The sequence below is a fragment of the Colias eurytheme genome, chromosome 1 (assembly GCF_061535395.1).
Source record: "Colias eurytheme isolate Ceu_HAF_F1 chromosome 1, ilColEury1 Martin Lab GWU primary, whole genome shotgun sequence".
Taxonomy (NCBI): Eukaryota; Metazoa; Arthropoda; class Insecta; order Lepidoptera; family Pieridae; genus Colias; species Colias eurytheme.
In genome coordinates, this window is record NC_142980.1 from 4,922,246 (window position 1) to 4,943,271 (window position 21,026).

At 32.2% G+C, this 21,026-nt stretch overlaps 1 protein-coding gene across 1 annotated transcript; it reads left to right on the forward strand.

The window, feature by feature from the left end:
- Positions 1-932: 932 nt before the first annotated feature.
- On the forward strand, positions 933-7,977 carry Gk1 (Glycerol kinase 1). The gene is made up of 8 exons (XM_090101613.1): positions 933-1,329; positions 1,617-1,790; positions 2,185-2,332; positions 2,984-3,135; positions 4,041-4,289; positions 5,063-5,232; positions 6,120-6,255; positions 6,828-7,977. Exons 1-8 carry the CDS (start codon positions 1,087-1,089, stop codon positions 7,098-7,100), a joined length of 1,545 nt encoding a protein of 514 aa, XP_089957739.1. The 5' UTR covers positions 933-1,086; the 3' UTR covers positions 7,101-7,977.
- The last annotated feature ends 13,049 nt before the right edge of the window (positions 7,978-21,026 follow it).

A 21,026-nucleotide genomic window follows, 5' to 3' on the forward strand; every position in this document is an offset into this window, starting at 1 on the left:
ATTTAAAATGCCGTCTTGCGTGGTTAAATGGTGTCGCAACAGTACAATTTTAAATAACAAAACACAAGGGATTACATTCCACAGGGAAGCAAGTTATTTCTTTTATGTTTTAATGACAAAATTATTACGGCAAAATTTATAGAAAAAAATACAGCCGCCATTGTCATCAACACAACTGTTGCCATGGCAACATGGCACACACACATGGATGTTTCGCCGCCATTACTAGGCTTCACTCAATGTTTAGGCGATATACCGTCCGTCTTTTTTTATACGTCCATGCATTGTAGAATGCCAGAATAGTTCTTAACTTTTTAAATTCAGAATAAGTAATAATTTACTTTTAATTTAAAAAGTAAGTAGGTATATTTCTTTCAACTTGTGATTCAGTTTAGGTTGTGTATATAGATACTACCCACGCCTTCTTCAGATAGGAATAAATAAAAACAATAAAACAGAGGCACTAAATTTTCTGTAAAAACCATAAAAACGGATATTTTATTAAAATTAATAACCAATAAATACATTAACGACATCTCTGGAAAATGTCTAACAACAGATGATTCCATTTGTATATTCTTTTTACGCCATCTGTTGAGAGAAATAATAACTAATAATAGTATTTGAGTGAAAATTTCACGTACACAGTATAGCGACAGATAAAGTACCTATATAATATACTTAAATTTTATTTAAAAAGGAAGCTTAACGGAAAAGGAATTTAGAATAAAGGAGGCGGTTCTATCATTTACCAGCACAGTTTACCAGAGTATTGATTTCCCACAAATCTAATTCAACCACAACAAGCTTGTTTTTAAAATGGCAATGTACTACTTACAATGTCAATTGTCATTTGTCAATAATTGTCACTTGTCAGCTTGTCAGTGATACAATTGAAATTATTTGAAATGAAATTGAAAGACAATAATTTGTTAAATCGTAATTGCTCGGCAATTTAGGATTACGAGATAGTAGATAAATATGATGTTACCATGATGTTACATAGTTAGAGTATCAGTTATTACTGTTCAAAGTGCAGTTCAGATAACAGTTCCTCTCACTTCTAAACATTTGTGTTTACAAAAAATGTCGCAATACGGGAAATTCGGTCCTTTGGTCGGAGCGATAGATGAGGGAACTTCTAGCGCGCGCTTTATAATATTTAAAGTGAATTCTTGTGAAGTTGTGGCGACATATCAAAAAGAAATAGAACAACATTTTCCACAAGAAGGATGGGTGGAGCAGGATGCATGTGCAATATTGGACGTCGTAATTACATGTATCAATAAAGCGGTTGAACAGTTAGTATCGTTAGGTGGAAGTCCAAGGGTAAGCCTCGTATAAATAATTAATATTAGGACGTACAATTTATGCAGCTATAGAGAATTAACTCCTGCTTATCTAACAAGCATTACAACAACATAGTAATATAATATGGAAGATATATTATTACATATCTATATCCATTGCGTCAAACTGCTCTGCGCAAACGAATTATTAACAAAGTTCTCGTTATCAGGAAATTATTGCTTTAACTTCAAATAATACTTTTTCTTGACAAAAATATAACATTCATGTAAGCAAAACTTGCATAACTATTAACCTGCTATTTTTAGGACATAATTGCGATTGGCGTAACTAATCAACGAGAAACCACAATAGTATGGGATAAATATACCGGTAAACCTCTCCACAATGCTATTGTATGGTTGGACATGCGAACATCATCAACCATTGATAAGTTGCTTGATTTAGTGCCAAATAAAACTAGGAACAAAAACTATTTGAAGGTACGTAGATTTATTGCTAGTTATTATATTGTATCACAGCTAATATTACAAGACTGTTAACACGGCCTTGAAGCAATAGATATCTTGTAAACAATATGAAATGTAGAATAGTAATTATAATAGGTAACTTGTCTTTTAATCCATCAGGCCCATCACAGACACAATAGAAAATGTATTGTGTTGCGGTCGAATCTGGCCGTTCGGGGCTCAATGGGTTAATAAATAACCTATTTCCTTAATCATTGTCTGATATTTTAGAAGGGCCATGCAATATGTAAAATAATGTAGAATACATGCATATTGTTAATTCCATTACTTACAGAATACACAGAGAAATATGTATATTGGTGCAACTTCTAAATTTTCTTTTAAGATTTATTTTTATTTCATATAGCCACTATGTGGATTGCCCATGTCTCCCTACTTCAGTGCGGTCAAATTGAGATGGTTAGCTGACAATGTAGATGCCGTGAAACAAGCTATGAGGAACGGATCATGTTGCTTTGGTACTGTTGATACCTGGATCATTTGGAACTTAACAGGTGTGTTATACTGTGTTTACTTAATGATTGAATAATTTAGAGTGGCCATACACGGGCAGCTCGAGCAGTTAACGGCTGAGCAACGTACACGGACTGCTCGATCTGTTGCTACCAACTGCGCAGTTGATGGCTTGAAGCGACTCTCGACACGACTGCTCGAGTAGTCATGTGTACGGCAGTAAATAGTCTATAATTCACCGCGCGGTTGCGGCTTCAAGCCGACGGTCTCATCTGCTTGAAGCATTCCCATAGGTGTACCCATAGGCCGCCCATAGAGATTTTATTAATGTAGAGAGGTAATATTCAATGATCAATGTGTAAAGTGAATGTATGTTACCAATTTCATGACAAATAATTCCAATGTCTCTCTAAGAATACTTTAATGATAAAAGTTGAAAATTTAAAAAAAGCAGTTCATTTTCTCATTGTATAGTGATTATAAGAGCCAAGAGGTCATAATTTATAAGGCTTATTACATAATATCAGTATATGTTGTTTGTATGTGTTTACAAGTGTAATTAATTAAGTAGTGCATTTCTATTTTAAGTATATAAATATCATGTCCTATATTGGATAATAAATAATCAGAAACTGTGTGTCAACCAATTTCACATATTTCAATAAACTAAAAGGTTATTTTACAATCAACAGGTGGTGCAAATGGTGGCAAACATATCACCGATGTGACAAACGCATCAAGAACAATGCTCATGAATATTGAGACATTAAACTGGGACCCTTTACTGTTGAAGTTCTTTGAAGTACCCAAGTCTGTGTTGCCTCAAATCAAATCAAGCTCAGAAGTTAGTTATTTTATTAATACATATCTTTTTATTATCAGGGAGAGTCAGATATGTACTATAGTTTTATTTATTGATTATGATTCATGAATACTAGATAATGGCATTACTGCAGCTGGTGAAAACTAGTCATAATTATTCACTAATTAACTAAATCACTATAATATACCTACTTATGTATTGTTATATATATAGATATTTTCAGGCATTGATTGGAAATTGTATTTTATTCCCTCTAGATAGATATTTCATACTTTTTGTGCTGTTGAGTTCTGAGAGTTGTGCAATATAATATTTCATACATATATAATATATATACAATAGCTTTCCGCCCGCGGATCCGCCCGAGTTTTCAAAGAAAAACTGACACAGTTCCCGTTCCCATGGGATTTCCAGGATAAAACCTACCCTATGTGTTAATCCAAGTCATCCTGTATATTATGTATGCTAAGTTTCATTGTAATCACTGCAACTTTTTTGCATGAAAAAGTAACAAAATTACACACATATACATCCATCCTCACAAACTTTCACATTTCTACACTAATATTATAAAGAGGAAAACTTTGTTTGTTTGTTTGTTTGTTTGATTGTAATGAATAGGCTCATAAACTACTGGACCGATTTTAAAAATTCTTTCACCATTCGAAAGCTACATTATCCACAAGTAACATAGGCTAGGTTTTATCCCGGAAATCCCACGGGAACGGGAACTATGCGGGTTTTTCTTTGAAAACGCGGGCGAAGTCGCAGGCGGAAAGCTAGTATAATATAATATTATATATTAGTAGGATAGGATAATGGATTAACTTTCAACCAGAATATTGCTCCCTATATTTTATTTAATATTTAGTACCAAATGCAATGATTCAAACTGGTCCACAATATTAAATAATATCTTTTCACAGATTTACGGCTATGTATACGACGGTCCTCTTAGAAGCATACCAATCTCGGGGTGTCTCGGAGACCAGCAAGCAGCATTAGTAGGACAATTGTGTTTACAAAAGGGACAAGCAAAAGCCACGTATGGTACTGGGTGTTTCGTACTATACAACACTGGGGACGTTCGTGTGAATTCTACTAAGGGACTTCTGACGACAGTCGCTTATCAATTGGGTGGGAATAACCCACCTTGTTATGCTTTGGAGGGCTCGGTGAGTAATGTTTTGTGGTATTTTTTTTATGATTTAATGAGGTTAGCAAAGAATATATTAATTTGCAAGTGAATCTAAGTAATTATTTTTTTATTCTGGCACTTTAATTATGTACAAAGGGGTTTATACAGGACATTATTTGTTATTACAAAAGTATGTGAGGTATATATTTTTATATAATCTAATGGAAACGGAAATCCGACATTTAAAAAGAATTAAAAGAAAGGCCCCGCCTGACCTCATAATATGAGGTTTTCGCATAATAAAATGGATTGGTCATTGATGTAGTGATGTACAAACACTGTACAGACTAATTCCATTCAAGTCATTTACTTAACCCTCATAACCTCTAGGTTACCTAGAGCTAAATGCCTAATTATCAGGCAGATTTCAAGAAAAATCCGATATTTAAAAAAAACATAAAACTGGCAAAAAAATGGGTTGTTTTTAGGAAAATCATGTATATGTTTGGATAACTATTATTTTCTTGCCAATAGATGGAGTCATCATTCTTATTGTTTTAAATTGCTGAGTGGCTACCTGACTTGGCTCCACTGTCCACTTCACTTTCGTCTTCATTTTACTCTTTCATTTATTGTACTTGTATTGTTTTGTTTCATGTTGTGTTGCTTTAATTTTAATTAAGTATTGTATTATGTGTCAATTGTGTTTGTTATTATTGTGGAGTAAAATAAATGATCTTTCTTTCTTCTTTTTTTCTTTCTTAAATTTAATTATTTTTTATTTTCCATAAAATACCTTTATTTTCCCAGGTGGCCGTAGCAGGTGCGGCTTTAGGTTGGCTCAGAGACAATATAGGCATGCTCGATAATGCTAAACAGTCACAAGAAATAGCGGAAAAAGCAACAGAGAATGGTAGTGTTGTATTTGTGCCGGCTTTCAGCGGATTGTATGCTCCACACTGGAGGCAGGATGCAAGAGGGTATGTATAGTATTCTACTTCCTTCCTACTAATATTATAAACTAGTTTTCCGCCCGCGGCTTCGCCCGCGTTTTCAAAGGAAAAACCGCATAGTTCCCGTTCCCGTGGCATAAAACCTATCCTGTGTGTTAATCTAAGTTACCCCCTATATGTGTACTAAATTTCATTTTTATAGGTTCAATAGTACATATTTGCATGAAAGAGTAACAAACATACACACATACACATACATCCTTCCTTTATCCTCTTGATTGTGTTGATTTAATGAAAAAGTGACGGCTTGAGTTTTAAATCAATCAGTCATGTGGGTTTGCCTTTTAATCCATCAGTCCCCGGAATCACAGACACAATAGATAATCTATTGTGTCGCGCCCCGATCGGGGCGCTCGGTCTTCAATGGGTTAATGTAAAGATAATTAATTCTTAATTTTTAATTTGAATAGTCGGAATAATTTTACATGCCTGTTGTATATCTTAATATACATACCTATATAAATCTCGTGTCACAATGTTTGTCCTCAATGGACTCCTAAGCCACTTAACCGATTATAATAAAATTCGCACACCATGTGCAGTTCGATCCAACTTGAGATATAGGATAGTTTAAACATGTAGGTACCACGGGCGAAGCCGGGGCGGACCGGTAGTGTTATAATATAATAGCCGCTCCGCGCGGTTTCACCCCCGTGGCTCCACCCCTGTTCGTCGTAGAGTGATGATATATAGCCTATAGCCTTCCTCGATAAATGGGCTATCTAACACCGAAAGAATTTTTCAAATCGGACCAGTATTTCCCGAGATTAGCGCGTTCAAACAAACAAACTCTTCAGCTTTATAATATTAGTATAGATTTAATGGTGCTAATTCTCATGAATATATATTTTTAGCGTAATATGCGGTATAACGGAAGACACAAACTCCAATCACATTGTAAAAGCTGCGTTAGAAGCTGTTTGTTTCCAAGTGAGAGACATATTGGATGCTATGAATGAAGATTGTGGTATTCCATTGCAACTATTGAAGGTATTTATTGTTGTATGTTATTTTTAATGCTAATTAAATAGTATTTGGAGGTTTAAAGAAAGATTATATCATACATAGTTTGAATTTTTCTGCATGTATGATGCAAGATATTTTAGGATTTCCCTTATTATTGCTAATTAATTTTAAAATTTATAGGTAGGATTCGTAATAGGAATTGTTCTTTAAAATATATTTACCACTATTACTATCCTAAACTTACTTTTAACTTAATAAAATAGTGTCTTATTGGGTCTTTGTCCTCTGCTTTCCTATGTAGTGAGTGACAAATATTAATCTATATATAATAGCAATTTAAAAGTCCTACTAGAAGAAATCTAATTAAAAAAAAAAGACGGGTTGCACTCCGGGAGTGCCGGCAGAAGTGAAAACTTGATTATTAACGTTGAGCATGTTTGACATTTTGGAATGGTATCCGTCTTACGCTTTTTCGATCAGGTCACGTGTCCTGACGCGAGTTTAAGATTTGATACCCATTACAGAAAAAGTGCTCAACGCCGCTAAAGAAAGTTTTCACTTCAATAAATAAATATTTGAGCTCGAATACTTTTCAGGTGGATGGTGGCATGACATCGAACGCACTATTGATGCAAATGCAAGCGGATTTGATCGGTATTAACATAATAAAAGCGGGTTTTACGGAAAGTACAGCACTAGGGGCAGCCCTAGTTGCGTATTGGGGCCTCGATCATAACAAGCAAGTGAATTCTATAGATATAGAAAACGGTAAAATTTATACACCAAGTATAAGTGATGATGAACGAGACATGAGGTATAAGCAGTGGAAAATGGCCGTAGAAAGATCGCTAGGATGGGAACAGAATTAGAATATGCTACCAAATTTGATAAAAATTAGAGCACTAAACTTAGTCTTTAATCAACTTTACTTTATGGTGTTGAAGTGAACAAGTCGAAATTGGCTAAATTGTATTTTTAAACCCATAATTTAAATTATACAAAATGAACAAAAATATTGACTGTAATGAATCAGCAATACGAAGTCAATAATCGTCATAAAAATAAATGACACGTTTATAGTGGTTCGAATAAACAAAATTAACACCAACGGCAAGAAAATCTATTTAAAATCATCATTTTGGCAATAACATGGATTAAACTTTAGTTCTTACATTCCTTAAATAAGACAAAGTTTTATGACAGGTTACAATTAAGTGTCTAATTAATAAATAACATACTACATCGAGCATATAACCTATAGAGACGACATGTATACTAAAATTATAAAGCTGAAGAGTTTTTATGTATTGCCCTCTCTATTGGTTATATACTCGTTAATTTGACTACTAAACGTATACTTTACAGGGTGTTTACAAAATATAAGACATGAAATTTCAATATTTTTTGAAAGCAAAGCATTATTATGTGCCAAAGTTTTTAATATTTTGTCAATTGAGTAATATTAAAAGGTTAATATCCATTGATATTAAGTATATAATAAAAATGTAAAAATCGAGTGAATAGTATATACCTACCTGTGTATTTTACTGAAAGGTTGCTTGAAATTAGAAACAATAAATATAACTTCAAGTATGTAGATTTATATATTTTTATTTTGCCTAAACAAATAATATGCCTGATTATATTTTCATTTTATAACATATTCTTTATAAGTATTTGGTTCTGAAATATTAGTAAGCAAGTTTTGCAATAAATCTTCAGACCTATTTTGACATCACATCTCAGTCTAAAATCTAAATATTATGCCTAATAAATTGTAGGCCATTTAAAAGCATATTGATAGTTGATACATTTTATTCGATGTATTTAGAAAATAATTATATTTTAGTAAGGTGTTTCCGCCGGCCTGAAATATTATATTAACTATAATTTTAATAAAATAATAAATATAATACAAAATTAAATATGCCTATTCATATGTAAGGTAGGTATCGATTTTTAAATTTATATGAATATTTAGAAGCCTAAAATAATATTTGCATTACGAGCTTTCTTTATGAATATTCCAATAAAGAAGCGTTATATTTTGAATTAAGTATGTGTATATTTTTGTTATACTTACTGAATATTATTATTTTCAATGTAAGACCAATATTTCATGATTTTTTGTAACTATTAAAAATTTAAATGTACTACTTTAAATGTAATGTAATACGATTAAATGCAATGTTCTTTTTTTATATAATCTATTTTCTAGATTTTATGTAATTAAGCTTGGCTGTTTTAGAGAATAGGATAAACATACATAATATTATGTAACTACCTACTACTTTGTATTGAAACTCCAAAAGGAAAGCTTATAAAGACCATTCAATTTTATTGTTATACATGCGTATTTTATGCATTAAAAATAAGTTTTAAAGAAGAAATATATCTTGTATAAACGAATAAGCGAGTCTTTTTGACTATAGTCAAATACAATTTATTAGTATTCATATTGGGTGTACTATAACTTTGTAGTATGTAGGTACTAAGATTTTTTTTCCTTACAAACTGTACACACAGGCTTTAAAAGTGCCTTTAAAATACACACAAAAATGTATTTAAAATATTTATTAACTTTAGTTTAGATTGTTGTCATTACTGTTTTAGTAAAATAAATAGATTGTTTCAATGTATTGTGTTTTATTTTGATTACATTTTGTCCGTTTTCAGCGATTAAATAATAGTTGAAATGAATGAAGAATAATTTTAAATTTACTTATGAAAGAATAAGTAATCTACTTATTCTTGTTTTATCTTATTTTTAAATACAAATAATTAAGAAATGTTTTAATAGCTCATTATTGACAAGATCTAGGATTACATCGTCCGTTTATTTTTTTTTTTTTTTTTATATTTTAAACCCATTTCGAATAAAGCGTCATCTAGTGTACGTTTCTTAATTTTTCGATTAATATTTAACTTGAGGAAATTTTATACTCAGGAAACCTAGATGGCGCTAATTTAAAACGTTTCGACATCAAATCTTTATTAAATTGCTAAGCTTTGGATCACTTTGGATTATTTGGTAAAATATGTATAGCTTAATTACGATTGGTCTTATGTATCAATAAAAGCCACCGTTAAATAAATCCATATATACCTAATGAAAAAATGAAAAAAAAAATCACTGGAACTTATTAATTTTGTTCTTATTAGTGCCATCTAACGTCATTTTCTTTAAACGCCCACCTTAGCAAATTGCTGAAGGTTGAAACGTTTCCCATAGATAATAACAGATGGCGCTTTATCAACTAAACTAATAACCTAATTAAATTTTTGTGTATGATTTATCTAGGTATATTTTATGTTATTATGAATTCGATTTCGTCTTAATATGATTTAAAATTTAAATTATAACGTTTAATGTTAATTTGTGTTTAGAGAATAGCGCATTAATTGGTCTTATTGTAATTTCTATTGTGATAAATGATTGTTATAATTTAACTACATTTAAATTTTTATTCAAAACTGGAAGCTTCCAAGAAAGAACTTATTTCAGTTTATTAATCTATGTCAAATTATTGTTATTTGTTATTATGCAAGGGCCAAAAAGTGAAAAATATAATTTATAATTTTATAGCATTTTTTATGTCTCTTCATTGTTTAATTTTGTTGCTAGGCCCTCGATGTTAAAACTTTGTACCTACCTATAATATAATGACTCGTACCGCGTACGGTCTACATGTCGGGCTACATCCTAATATTGTACGAATTAAAATGAACTCAATAGCAAAGTATTCCCCACGTAATCATCACGATTCAAGTGTCTGCTACCCCAAAGAGTAGCTTATACACATGTATTATTGCTAAGTGCATAACCTTGTAGTGTAGTCAGCGGACAGGCTGACGGATGGCTGTAGTCTTAGTTCATCTCTATGGACTTGGAATTCAGCTGGAGTACTATTGTTTTTGGGTATTTTTCTTACTGTGTGTCATTTGGTGGGGAAATATTTGGAAATGTTTTATAGTCGCATTCATATGGGATATAAATTAATATTTCAAGATTGTATTAGGTTCATAAATCAAAAGACATCCTTATCCGTATTAATAAATACAATAAATTTATTACTTACCTATCTAAGCAAACTATTTTTCCGGATTTTTTTTTTTTGTATTTTTTATATAAAATTGTGTCTCGTTGGAATCTTCGAACATAATTAAAAAAATTAAACAAAATATATGCCCTAAAATCCTATTCCATTACAAATTCGTCAATAAAACATATTAAAATACAAAGTAATATCATCATTCATGGTCCATGAACACGGAACAAACATTTACACGTCACAACAACTAATTCTAACCGAGAGCAATACAAAATTAACATCGGGGGATCGAAGTCAATCAGGGCAAATGCAAAATAATGCAACGCACGCTCACTGTGTACAGTGTACACTCGCCTTTAGGGTGGTTTTCCACCAGAGATGTACGAGGATGCGTTGCGAGGGTTTTAAAAGAACCAATCTTGTCGCTTTACCTCGCCTCGGTCGCCTCGCTCGAAACGATATTGGTTCTTTACAAACACCACAACGCATCCTCGCACATGTTTGGTGGAAACGCACCCTAAATGTCGTATGATTAAACATGAACTTTATCAAAATTTGGCAGTGTTTGGGAATAGGGCGGCGCTGTTTGTTGATCGAGCATGCTGCTTCCATGGTTAGATAGAGCCGTCAATATGTCGACGAGCGAAACCTTGAGTGATTGCTAGATAAACATGCACGAGCGAAGTAACTAGTTTTTCCTTTATTATTGGGAAATAAGCGGGGGTTCGGTATCTTTGATGACACATGTTTTGATTACTTTTTTACGGTTTATATTGAGTGTTAAAGAAGCAAAATCGATAGCATTACTTCACAAACAATAAAGCAATATTATATCCAAAAGTGGGAAGAAAACACAGAATCAGTATTATAAAATTATTAAAAATTCTCGAAAAATTTAATTAAATACATTTTACGTACTACGTACAAAAGAACCCGTTTATCTCACTTTATACAAGAAAAACAATATATTACAGGTAAAGTAGGTTAACTTACTTTACTATTTTATTGTGCAATTCGTTGTTTTCTTAATGTTATGGTCAATTGGACTATTATTGTTTTTTTACTTAGCCTATCTAGATCCTAGAATAGGTACTATTATAATTTTTCTTTTTTTTTTGGAAAGCCTCGTTAATTTAACCACTAATTTGCATTTAATTAATCAAAATGTTTTTCCGTACCTACCTATGTACCTAATATGAAGACTAGTAAGCAAACTAGGAGCTCTTTATTATAGAATAAATGGTAAAAAAATACAAAGGAATAAAAAATATCTAGATATTATTATATATTATCATGGACGTTCAAAGCTAAGGGCATCAGCTTGAACGTCGTAGAAGGGACTACGTTACCAAAACGGGTAAGCAAATTACAGTAATATATTTTAGCCTTACATTAATATAAATAACCAGTACTTATGTCAACAGAGTACAGAAACAGAGGCAAGAGGCGTGTTAGTATGTTAATTGCTACTTGATTCTCTTAAAACCAATTCCTTGTCAGTAAAAATTCCATCGAAAGCCTTCGCTGGCGATGTTATCCGTTGTTATCTTACAATAATTTAAATGTTTCGCTGCTTAATCAACTAATTGTGTCTGGTAATGCAAGGAATTGTTGTGCTCAATTATTTGTTTTAATTTTTGAAACATTATGGCTCTGGCTGCAAGAATGCGTAACATTTTTCGTAATTATTAATCTGAAAAATTCGGTGAATGAATCTGGCGATCCACGCAGCTTTAAATGAACTGATTTGCCTGAAATTTTGTGAAGGGGTTATTTTTTGGAATAACATAAACTGCGTTCAGAAAGGCTTTCACTTTTTTAGACGTCGAATATTTTTTTCGAAACAGAATACTGTGACTAATGTTAGAGATATATTCTGATTTAAATTTTCAATTGCTTAAAACAATTCACCGTTCCCTGGGGCTGGAAATATCAAATCGCCGAGGTACCTATTCTTAAATATTCGATAATTAAATTAGAACAGAGACCGGTGGCTAAACTTAACTGACGTCCATTGTCAGAGTGTAGACATTTGGAAGTGCTATTCAGTGCCCGTTGACGGTCTTCAAGCTGGAGCCAGTATAAATAGATCGATTTAATTTGACGAGCCACATTAGAGTACCTATAATGTGGTTGAAAGTTAGGGTAAAATTAGGTTGTATGTAATTTGTACGTAAATGCATAAAAATCCAAATAAAGGGTAAGATTGAAAGATCTTCTGTTGGCTCATTTCATCATCTGCCGCCGTTATCTGAAAAACAGATTATCATTACCTTATTAAATAAATTAAGTATCAAGAAAATTACTATTTTTCTATATTTCATAATAAAAACTGTGTATTACCTAAACGTTCTACATATAAAAATATAAGTCAAAATATGTAACACTAGCTTTCCGCCCACGGCTTCGCCCGCGTTTTCAAAGAAAAACCTGCGTATCTCTCGCTCCCGTGGGATTTCTGGGATAAAACCTAGCCTATGAGTTAATCCAAGTTACCCTCTATAATATGTGTGCTAGTTAATTTCATTGAAATCGGTCTAGTAGTTTATGCGTGAAAACCATACATACCTACATACATAATTACAAACCTTTCCTCTTTATAATATTAGTATAGATTTATTCCAATCTGTTTATGAGGATTCCACAAAATTAACTAACCGGATTTTGATATAAGTATAGCATTGTATTGGATTGAAATGGGATTAGTGCAGTGTTTCATTACCGGAGCAAGCAGGTCGGGACTCGGGAGGTACCTACCTACTTAGTGTCTATTACGTACCTACCTACATGGTTTACAGAGGGGTCCTAATTTACTATTTTCGTTCAATGATACTTTATTTATTTACTTCTATAGAGGTGAGTTAAGCTTTTGGTGGGTAGGTATCAATAGAATCAATGACATCTTACTACCTATACATCAATATTGTTGTATTATTTTAGCTTTGGCCAATTTGTGTGGCTTGTTTGTAGGTTCCTACATGCCTTACAGGGGTTCCTAATTTACCGTATTTTATCGTCCATATATTATAATATTTAATTGGTTATTTACCTAGCTTTGTATATTCAATGAAACAAAAGCATCTTACCTATAAATTTATTACGAAGCTTACAGAACTGAGGCTCCAAGTTCACATGCGGCGGGCTGGCTATACCTATGTAGGTTTTACATATTATAATAAAATAATTAGGTATACCACTACACAAAATTATACCAATTCATGTGTGAAAAATCAAAAAAAGTACATAGGTACATAATTACCTGTATTTTAAAAGGAACATGTTTTCAAAATTGCTCAATAACTTTAAAATGAAACAAGCTTTCATAACACTGCAATTTAAGGGAGCTATAAAACGCATTTGTCACATATAAAATATAGTTTACACCAATCGTAATCACAACAAACCGAATAAATCTGAACCCTTCCCCTTTTTTAAATTAAAAGAAAACGCTTTAAAAGAGTTGGCAATTAGAAGCAGGAATATTAAAACTTCCCCCTTGCAGAAATCTGTGACCAACAATTGCTATTCGTTACACTGACAGACACACGTTTTGCTATTATTCATGTTAAGATGCTTTTTGAATTTAATTATAGTTGTGTATAGAGTGTTATGGGTTATGGCTGATTTCTAAGTTTCTAACACACATGACACAGTAGCTAAAATACATAATGTAATTCATGTTGATCATAATTTTTGTCTTAATTGCAATATAAAAAAATTAAATATTCATTTATTATTTATGGCTAAATAGGTATTTTATTAACTATTGAGTCTAATTTATTAAGAGCTTGCAAATGTGAAAAATAATACTACTTAAGTAGGTAGGTACATATTATATCAAACTACCTTGGTAATTACAATTAGTAGGTAAGTAGGTATTATAAAATTTACGGGTAAAGTTTTAGCGCTACCTTTAGGCTTTAATTCATCTTATTATGTATTAATAAACAAACATACATATTATTATAAATATTTAATAAGTGAAACAAAAAATTATGTTTCAATTTTTAAATTTTATTTGTAGATCACTAGATGGCGCCAGTGTATAAAATTTATATGTATTATAAAGATAATAAAATATGATCATTATAAAAAAAATTATGGATATTTTTTAAATATTAACCATTTTATGTACTTTTATATATTTCTAAGCTAATAGTCTAATAGATATAAATTATAAATTAAACAACGGGCTTTAAAACAAAGGTAATTAATTATTATAACTCTACAAAAAAGTAGGCTGACATTTTTCTGTTACAATATTAGGTACCTAGCTCATAGCTGCTGTAAATTGTAATATGTACTTCAGAAGAAAAAATAATCCTGCCTCAATTCATTTCGATTTAACGTGTCGCAAAAAATAATGAATTGTTAGCATTTTGCACGTATTGTAGTCAAAGTATTTGCATTGATATTTTTTTATTGGCTCATTATAATTATTCATATATTTTATAACCCATTCATAAAGTTTCTCTGGTCCTATTTTCGCATTAATCGCTTGAAGTAATTTTATGACGTCTAAGGACACAATAAATGTCCTCAAACTATGAAATTCGATAAAGGATATCAAAGAAAAGGATTACATTGTGTTCTTGCTTCGATGGTCAATATTAGGTTATAATGAAACTTATAATACCTAATAATATAGATATTGTCAATGTAAGTTTTTAATGAGAATCTATTCAATATTGAAGTATTATTAAATGAAAAGATGTAAATAATTATTATCTACGTTTGAACCAATTTGGTTTCAACTAAATATGGTATTTGAATAAAGTGACATTAAATTTAAAAGACTTGTAAAATGTGGACGATAGGTTATTACAAATTTTTGTAATAATATTTTAAGGCTCGGTAGGTATTTGTAACAGAGGAAAACGGAAACTCTATTATAGAGTTCATACTTAAGAGCATACCTAAACCTAATATAGGTAGTACCTATGGTATGAAGATAGGTCTTCACCGAAAGACGAATGATTTTCTTTTAAAATTTTTATTAAACGGCTAGTTGTATTGTTTTGTTCCATTATAAATTTAACGCGTTAATAAGGCAGAATTGGCCATGTCTACCTATAGCGAAATTTGTAGGTAATTGTAAAATGTAACACATATTAAATCAAGTATCATTTATTGTTTATATGAAATTTGCAATTTGTTCTGTTTTAATTTAGGTACAAGATAGATGTATATAGTTTTATCCAGTTTGTACATACCTACTTGAGTAAAGGCTAACTGATATAATAATATAATCTCATGATCATCAAAATCTTGCGTTCATTTTTTACACAATAAAAAATATAATCAACTTAATATACAAGTACGTAAGCCAGCAAAGCGTATGACTTACAGCTTGTTGCTTGTAGCCAAGGCTCGGTCCTTATTTTTTATACGTCGTTTTAAGCGAAGTAAAAAAGAGCAAGATTAATTAAAATCTTTTCAATGGTAAAGGCGTATTCAAATTCAATGAGCTGTGAATTGCCGATGCTTAGTGTGCCCAAAAAGGCTTATAAATGAGAGGGGTGGACCACAATTTGCGTATTTACCTTATACATTTACTTGAAAGATTTTTGCTAATGTTTTAAGCGTCTTTAAATTTTGCAGTGGTTCTAAGTACCTAGTTTGTTGATGCGCTATTAGTTTTAAATTGGAATCGAATTAATTTTGTTTGTTTATGAAGGACATTATATAGACGTATATTTATGTAGATCGCTTGTCGTATTTGTGTAAGTCGCTATTTAGTTTTAGATGTCTTTGATATCTTATTTGTATTTAATAAATTCTAAGCAATTACAAAAGTACTTATATAACCAAAAAGTCCCGTTTACAGCAAATAAAGCGTACGTTAATAACGTCACCCAACAGAACATAGCTGTGTTTACAGAGGACCGGTGACAGCAATATAAAGATGATCGGCCGACACGTTGGCTCATGTATAATGTGCATACAAATTTAAGTGGGTGCCGGGAGTGACTAGTTTCTTATGATAAGAGCACGAAGGAGGGTAGAGACATGTGTCCGCCCAGTCGGCCCCCCCTTACATGTGTTACCGAATGCCGACGCTTGCTCCGTCTAAGAGATCTACGAAATACGAATTCGTCGTTCAAACTTTGTTCCGTTCTCTATTTACATGAAACGAGATTTCGTACGGCACCCTCGCTCGCGGTAACTTTTTATAAGCGTCGGTATACACTCCATTTTTATCTGCCATTTCATTGTTTCATTTACGACTCCTTTGTTCTAACCGAGTACATTTCATGCGTAATGAAAGTTTGGCGTTTTATTTAATTAATCCGTGCACGTAAGTCGCCAAGATTGTTAGAGACCTTCTTTTTAATGGAGTTCGTTCGACGCTAGTTCGTAAGGGCGTTTCGATTTATAAAGAGATTCATATACCTACGTCATAATTAAATGATATTGAACGTGAATATTGTTATTCGTCGGTAACACAAGAGCTTTCACAATAAACGTGTCTGGGAGCGCAAGTCCTCGACAAATAATGGCCGTTCTGTTTAATGCTCAGTAATAACGCTTTAGTGTCTCTCTAACATTGAATTCTGTAGCCTACATGAGTGTTTATATTAACATACAAAGTTCAGCCCCAAGGAACCACCCTTTCGGGGTGGCGTTATTAGTATAAGCAGAAGACGTTACCCCGAGTTAGACGCGGGTTGCATTCAAAGGTTGCCATTGATTTTGAGTTAAATCACCCCTTTGCGTTGTATTGTACACAGTACGGCGGCTCTGTACAAACACAGTGACATGAATTATTGTTACTGGTTCTTTTATACATCGGATGTCGTCATTAATCAGTTGCTTTATATGCATTTAATGGGTGCTCAGTGTGGTGTAATTAATGCCAAGTGCGTTGTGCCGCTATGCAGTTATTAAACAATGAAATCAACACAGTACATATGTCAAATGCGAAAATGACGCATACGTACTAACTTTCAGCCGGCGTGTTGACTGTTGACCCGTTAAGCCTTTATATCCCGAAAAAGTTAATTTTATTCATTAGTTTTCTGTTGAAATTGTATTGAATTTTCTGGATTGTTAGGCGCTAGATTGATTTGTTACTCAATGATTATAGGGATTCAGAAAACTAATATTGAAAGTTGAACACGATAAATGTTTCTGTTTTATGCCTACATACCTACAAAGCTTTAACCTCCCACGCGCTAGAAAAAGTATGTTCCTTAAACCGCTATAACTTAACGAATGGGTAATAAACCGTTGGCTCATTGTGGCAGAGTTATACAAATGTCTTTCCGGGACAAATTTTGTTTATTCCTAAATAAATGTACGTGACAACGTAAATGTAAATTTACAACCTTGCTTGATGTCCGTAGTTTAGGAATCGGATAGTTTTAGACCGGGCGCCGCCGTTCGAATTGTGTTTCGCTTTAAAAATGTATTATGTCATATAATTATGTCATACATCACAGCCTTCTGCTATCTGAGTATCAATAATTTAATTGATAAAACTTAATTTTGTAATTAACAAAACGTTTACCTACGACTCAATATTATTAGAACATGCCCGTTCCATATCTTTCATTTTCTCTACATGGCATTAGAACTAATGCAATTATTAGATGCCTCCACTATACATAGCGTCTTAAGGTAAAACCTTCGAACGACCTTTCAGGTAACTATAGTCAAGTTTCGTTAGTTGAACAGAATTTATAAATCGGTCACAGAGCACTGAAACTTCTATATCAAAGCATTTACAAACATATTTAGCATCTGGAATTTCATCTCTGTGACATCTGCCTTGGCCCTTGATGCAAATACCTACGACTACGAGCATGGTCCGTCAAAATATGTGTTAAGTTCGTTTTGGTGTAGTCTTAATGAAATTATATCTAGCAACTAAGAAAATATAATGATATATTTACTATAATCTTATTTAATTAAAATATTAGATATTATACTCTTACAATTCTGCCAACTATAGATACATAATTCGACACTAATTTACTAAACATTATCTACCTACTCTGATAATCATAGGACATAGAATATACTAAAATTGTGTCATATTTATTGGAAATTAAAAGTATTATTCTCAACCTACCTAGGTATACAAAAACGGCAAATTTCATACCACTTATATTAAAATCAAACCATCCAAGCAAATCAGAATGCAATCGGAAAAATGACGACGTCCAATGATTGTCCACATCCGTCCATATTATCTCTAATAGCATTAATATCTATACAAAATTACCTGCTTTGAAGTCTGTTTGTCAATAGGGTAATCCGTAAACACAAACTGTTAAAATCGGCTTTGACGCGATGGGAATGGGTTTATTCAGGTGCGGCCTTTGACAATATTCTATACGTATTCCGTTTGGCTTCACTTGGATATTAAATATTTAAAATCATGAGGATTTTGAGGAATGTTTCACTTATTGGAGAAAGGATATGACAGGGCTTACCAGTTGTATTACTAGAAGTTACTGGACTTTAATTTATGGTTAAAAAAACATAAAATATATCTAAGTGTCACAAGAAAACACAAGAATTACTTAAGTAGGTGTGCTGCTTTTTGAGTCGACTAAAATTATCTACTTTTATGTAAGTATTTACTTAATAATAATATTGCATGTAAGTAAGTATATAAGAAACATTGCAATAAATGTACCTACCTACTACCAGTCTTCCTAATCCCTAATGTTCAAGAAAATACCTCCCCTCCGCCCTGTCTCTCTTATTTACAGAAGTACCTACTTGAAAAGTTAATTTAAATGAATCAATAATATACAAAGGAAAACTGGAACTTAACAAAGGTTATAATCCTGCCAGAATACTGACACGTTAATCCATACTAATATTATAAATGCGAAAGTAACTCTGTCTGTCTGTCTGTTACTCAATCACGCCTTAACTACTACGTATAGAGATATTTTGATACCCGAGAAAGGACATAGGCTACTTTTTACCCCGGGACATAGGATAGTTTTTATCCCGAAAATCCCACGGGAACGGGAACTATGCGGGTTTTTCTTAGACTGCGCGGGCGAAGCCGCGGGCGGAAAGCTAGTACAATATATAATACTAAATAGCACTAAAATGATAATTTTCAAGTCCGATTTATTCATCCGTAACCGAAAACGTCCATACCTATTACCTAAATTGTATTATAAAATTTCCTGGCAATTTCACTTTAATAATCACTTTAATGAAACACACATTCCTAGCTAATTACCTATAGGTACTTATAAAAGGATGTTAGGTACACCAAAAAATCATTACCTCTACAATCCCCGCTTTAGGTAAACATCAAAACATTTGCTAATCATTTAAAAGTGTTAACTAAAAACACACCTATATTTGCCGTGTATTTAAACACAGGTAATTACCGAAACATTGAAAGCTGCGTTGCCAAATCCCACAGATAAACTAAAAAAAAATTGTTCACATCGCTTTGTCCTTTATTCATATTTAATCTGTGGAGTGACAAAAAACAATAATTTCACGGTACAGCATTAACGCATGTAGGCATAACAGAGACGAGTTGGTCCAAAGTAAACACGAGGCCATATATATTAAAATGTTGTCGATCCTATTTACAGTCATTTTACTCTATGTTTATCTTATAAATCTATTGTGTGCATGGCGGTTGAAATTATGGGATTTTTGTGTAAATATTGACTAGAAGCGGTTTTGTCGGTCTTTGCATTTAACACGTCCCACCGGTTGCCGACACGAACAGATGTCGCGTTTCGCCGCTAGATGGCGGTACGCGTTCTTAAAGGACGGCTAAGTGCATCCAGGTGGCTTATACGCTTATATTATTTCATATTCCTTTCTATTCGTATTAATTACATGTGAGCTCTTGAAAAGGGTTTAATTAGCCTTGCGTAATTCGAAATATAGAGCTATTTGTTGTATTTCTTTTTACGTTTATCAAGTTACATTTCATTCTACAGGAGCGTTTTTATTTTACACAATATTGTAATTAGCAGAGATGGAATAGACAAAGAAGTAATGCATATTTGTGCATAATGATTTATTCGCATATAAATTAAAATTGTAATAAAGTAAGACGTAGGTACCTAAGTAATGCTGCGTTGTATAATGTAGGTATTTCTAGTGTTCTGTTTTTTATGTAGGTACCTACCTAGGTAGGTACGCGCACGTCTGTAATTTTTGTTTGATAATATAACAGCTGTTATAGTTTAATGATGGTGAATTACAAGGAAGAGGCCTACCATATACCTACTAGAAAAGACCGATTGCCTATTTTTAATTATCTTATTAAAAATATTATAAAATTGTAGTAACGATGTAGTTTTACAACCTAAACCAAATAGATACCACACTAAACATGAGCCTAAACCTCTCAAAATAAAAATATATTCAAAAATTAACAACTTTTTTTAAACACAAACGGCTATATCTTTAAATTTATACCTCCATCAACAAAACTTATAACGCGTAACAACAAACAAATGAAATATAACTCTAATTAATGTATCTGGTAAAATATCCATTATAATAAAATAGTTAAATTTGATGTCCCGATTTAAATAAACAGTTACCTCATTATAAGAAAGAGTTACGCTAAAGAGTTTTAATACCGTGCTTTTGAATATGCATAGCTATTATACTACAACATTTATTTTAATTATATGAAAATTATTAAAAGTAACGAAAAGTCGTAACGAGGTAGATTTTGCCTCTTATAGTTACAATGTGTGAAACATTAAATACACGAAGCATTGAGGTTTTTACATAATT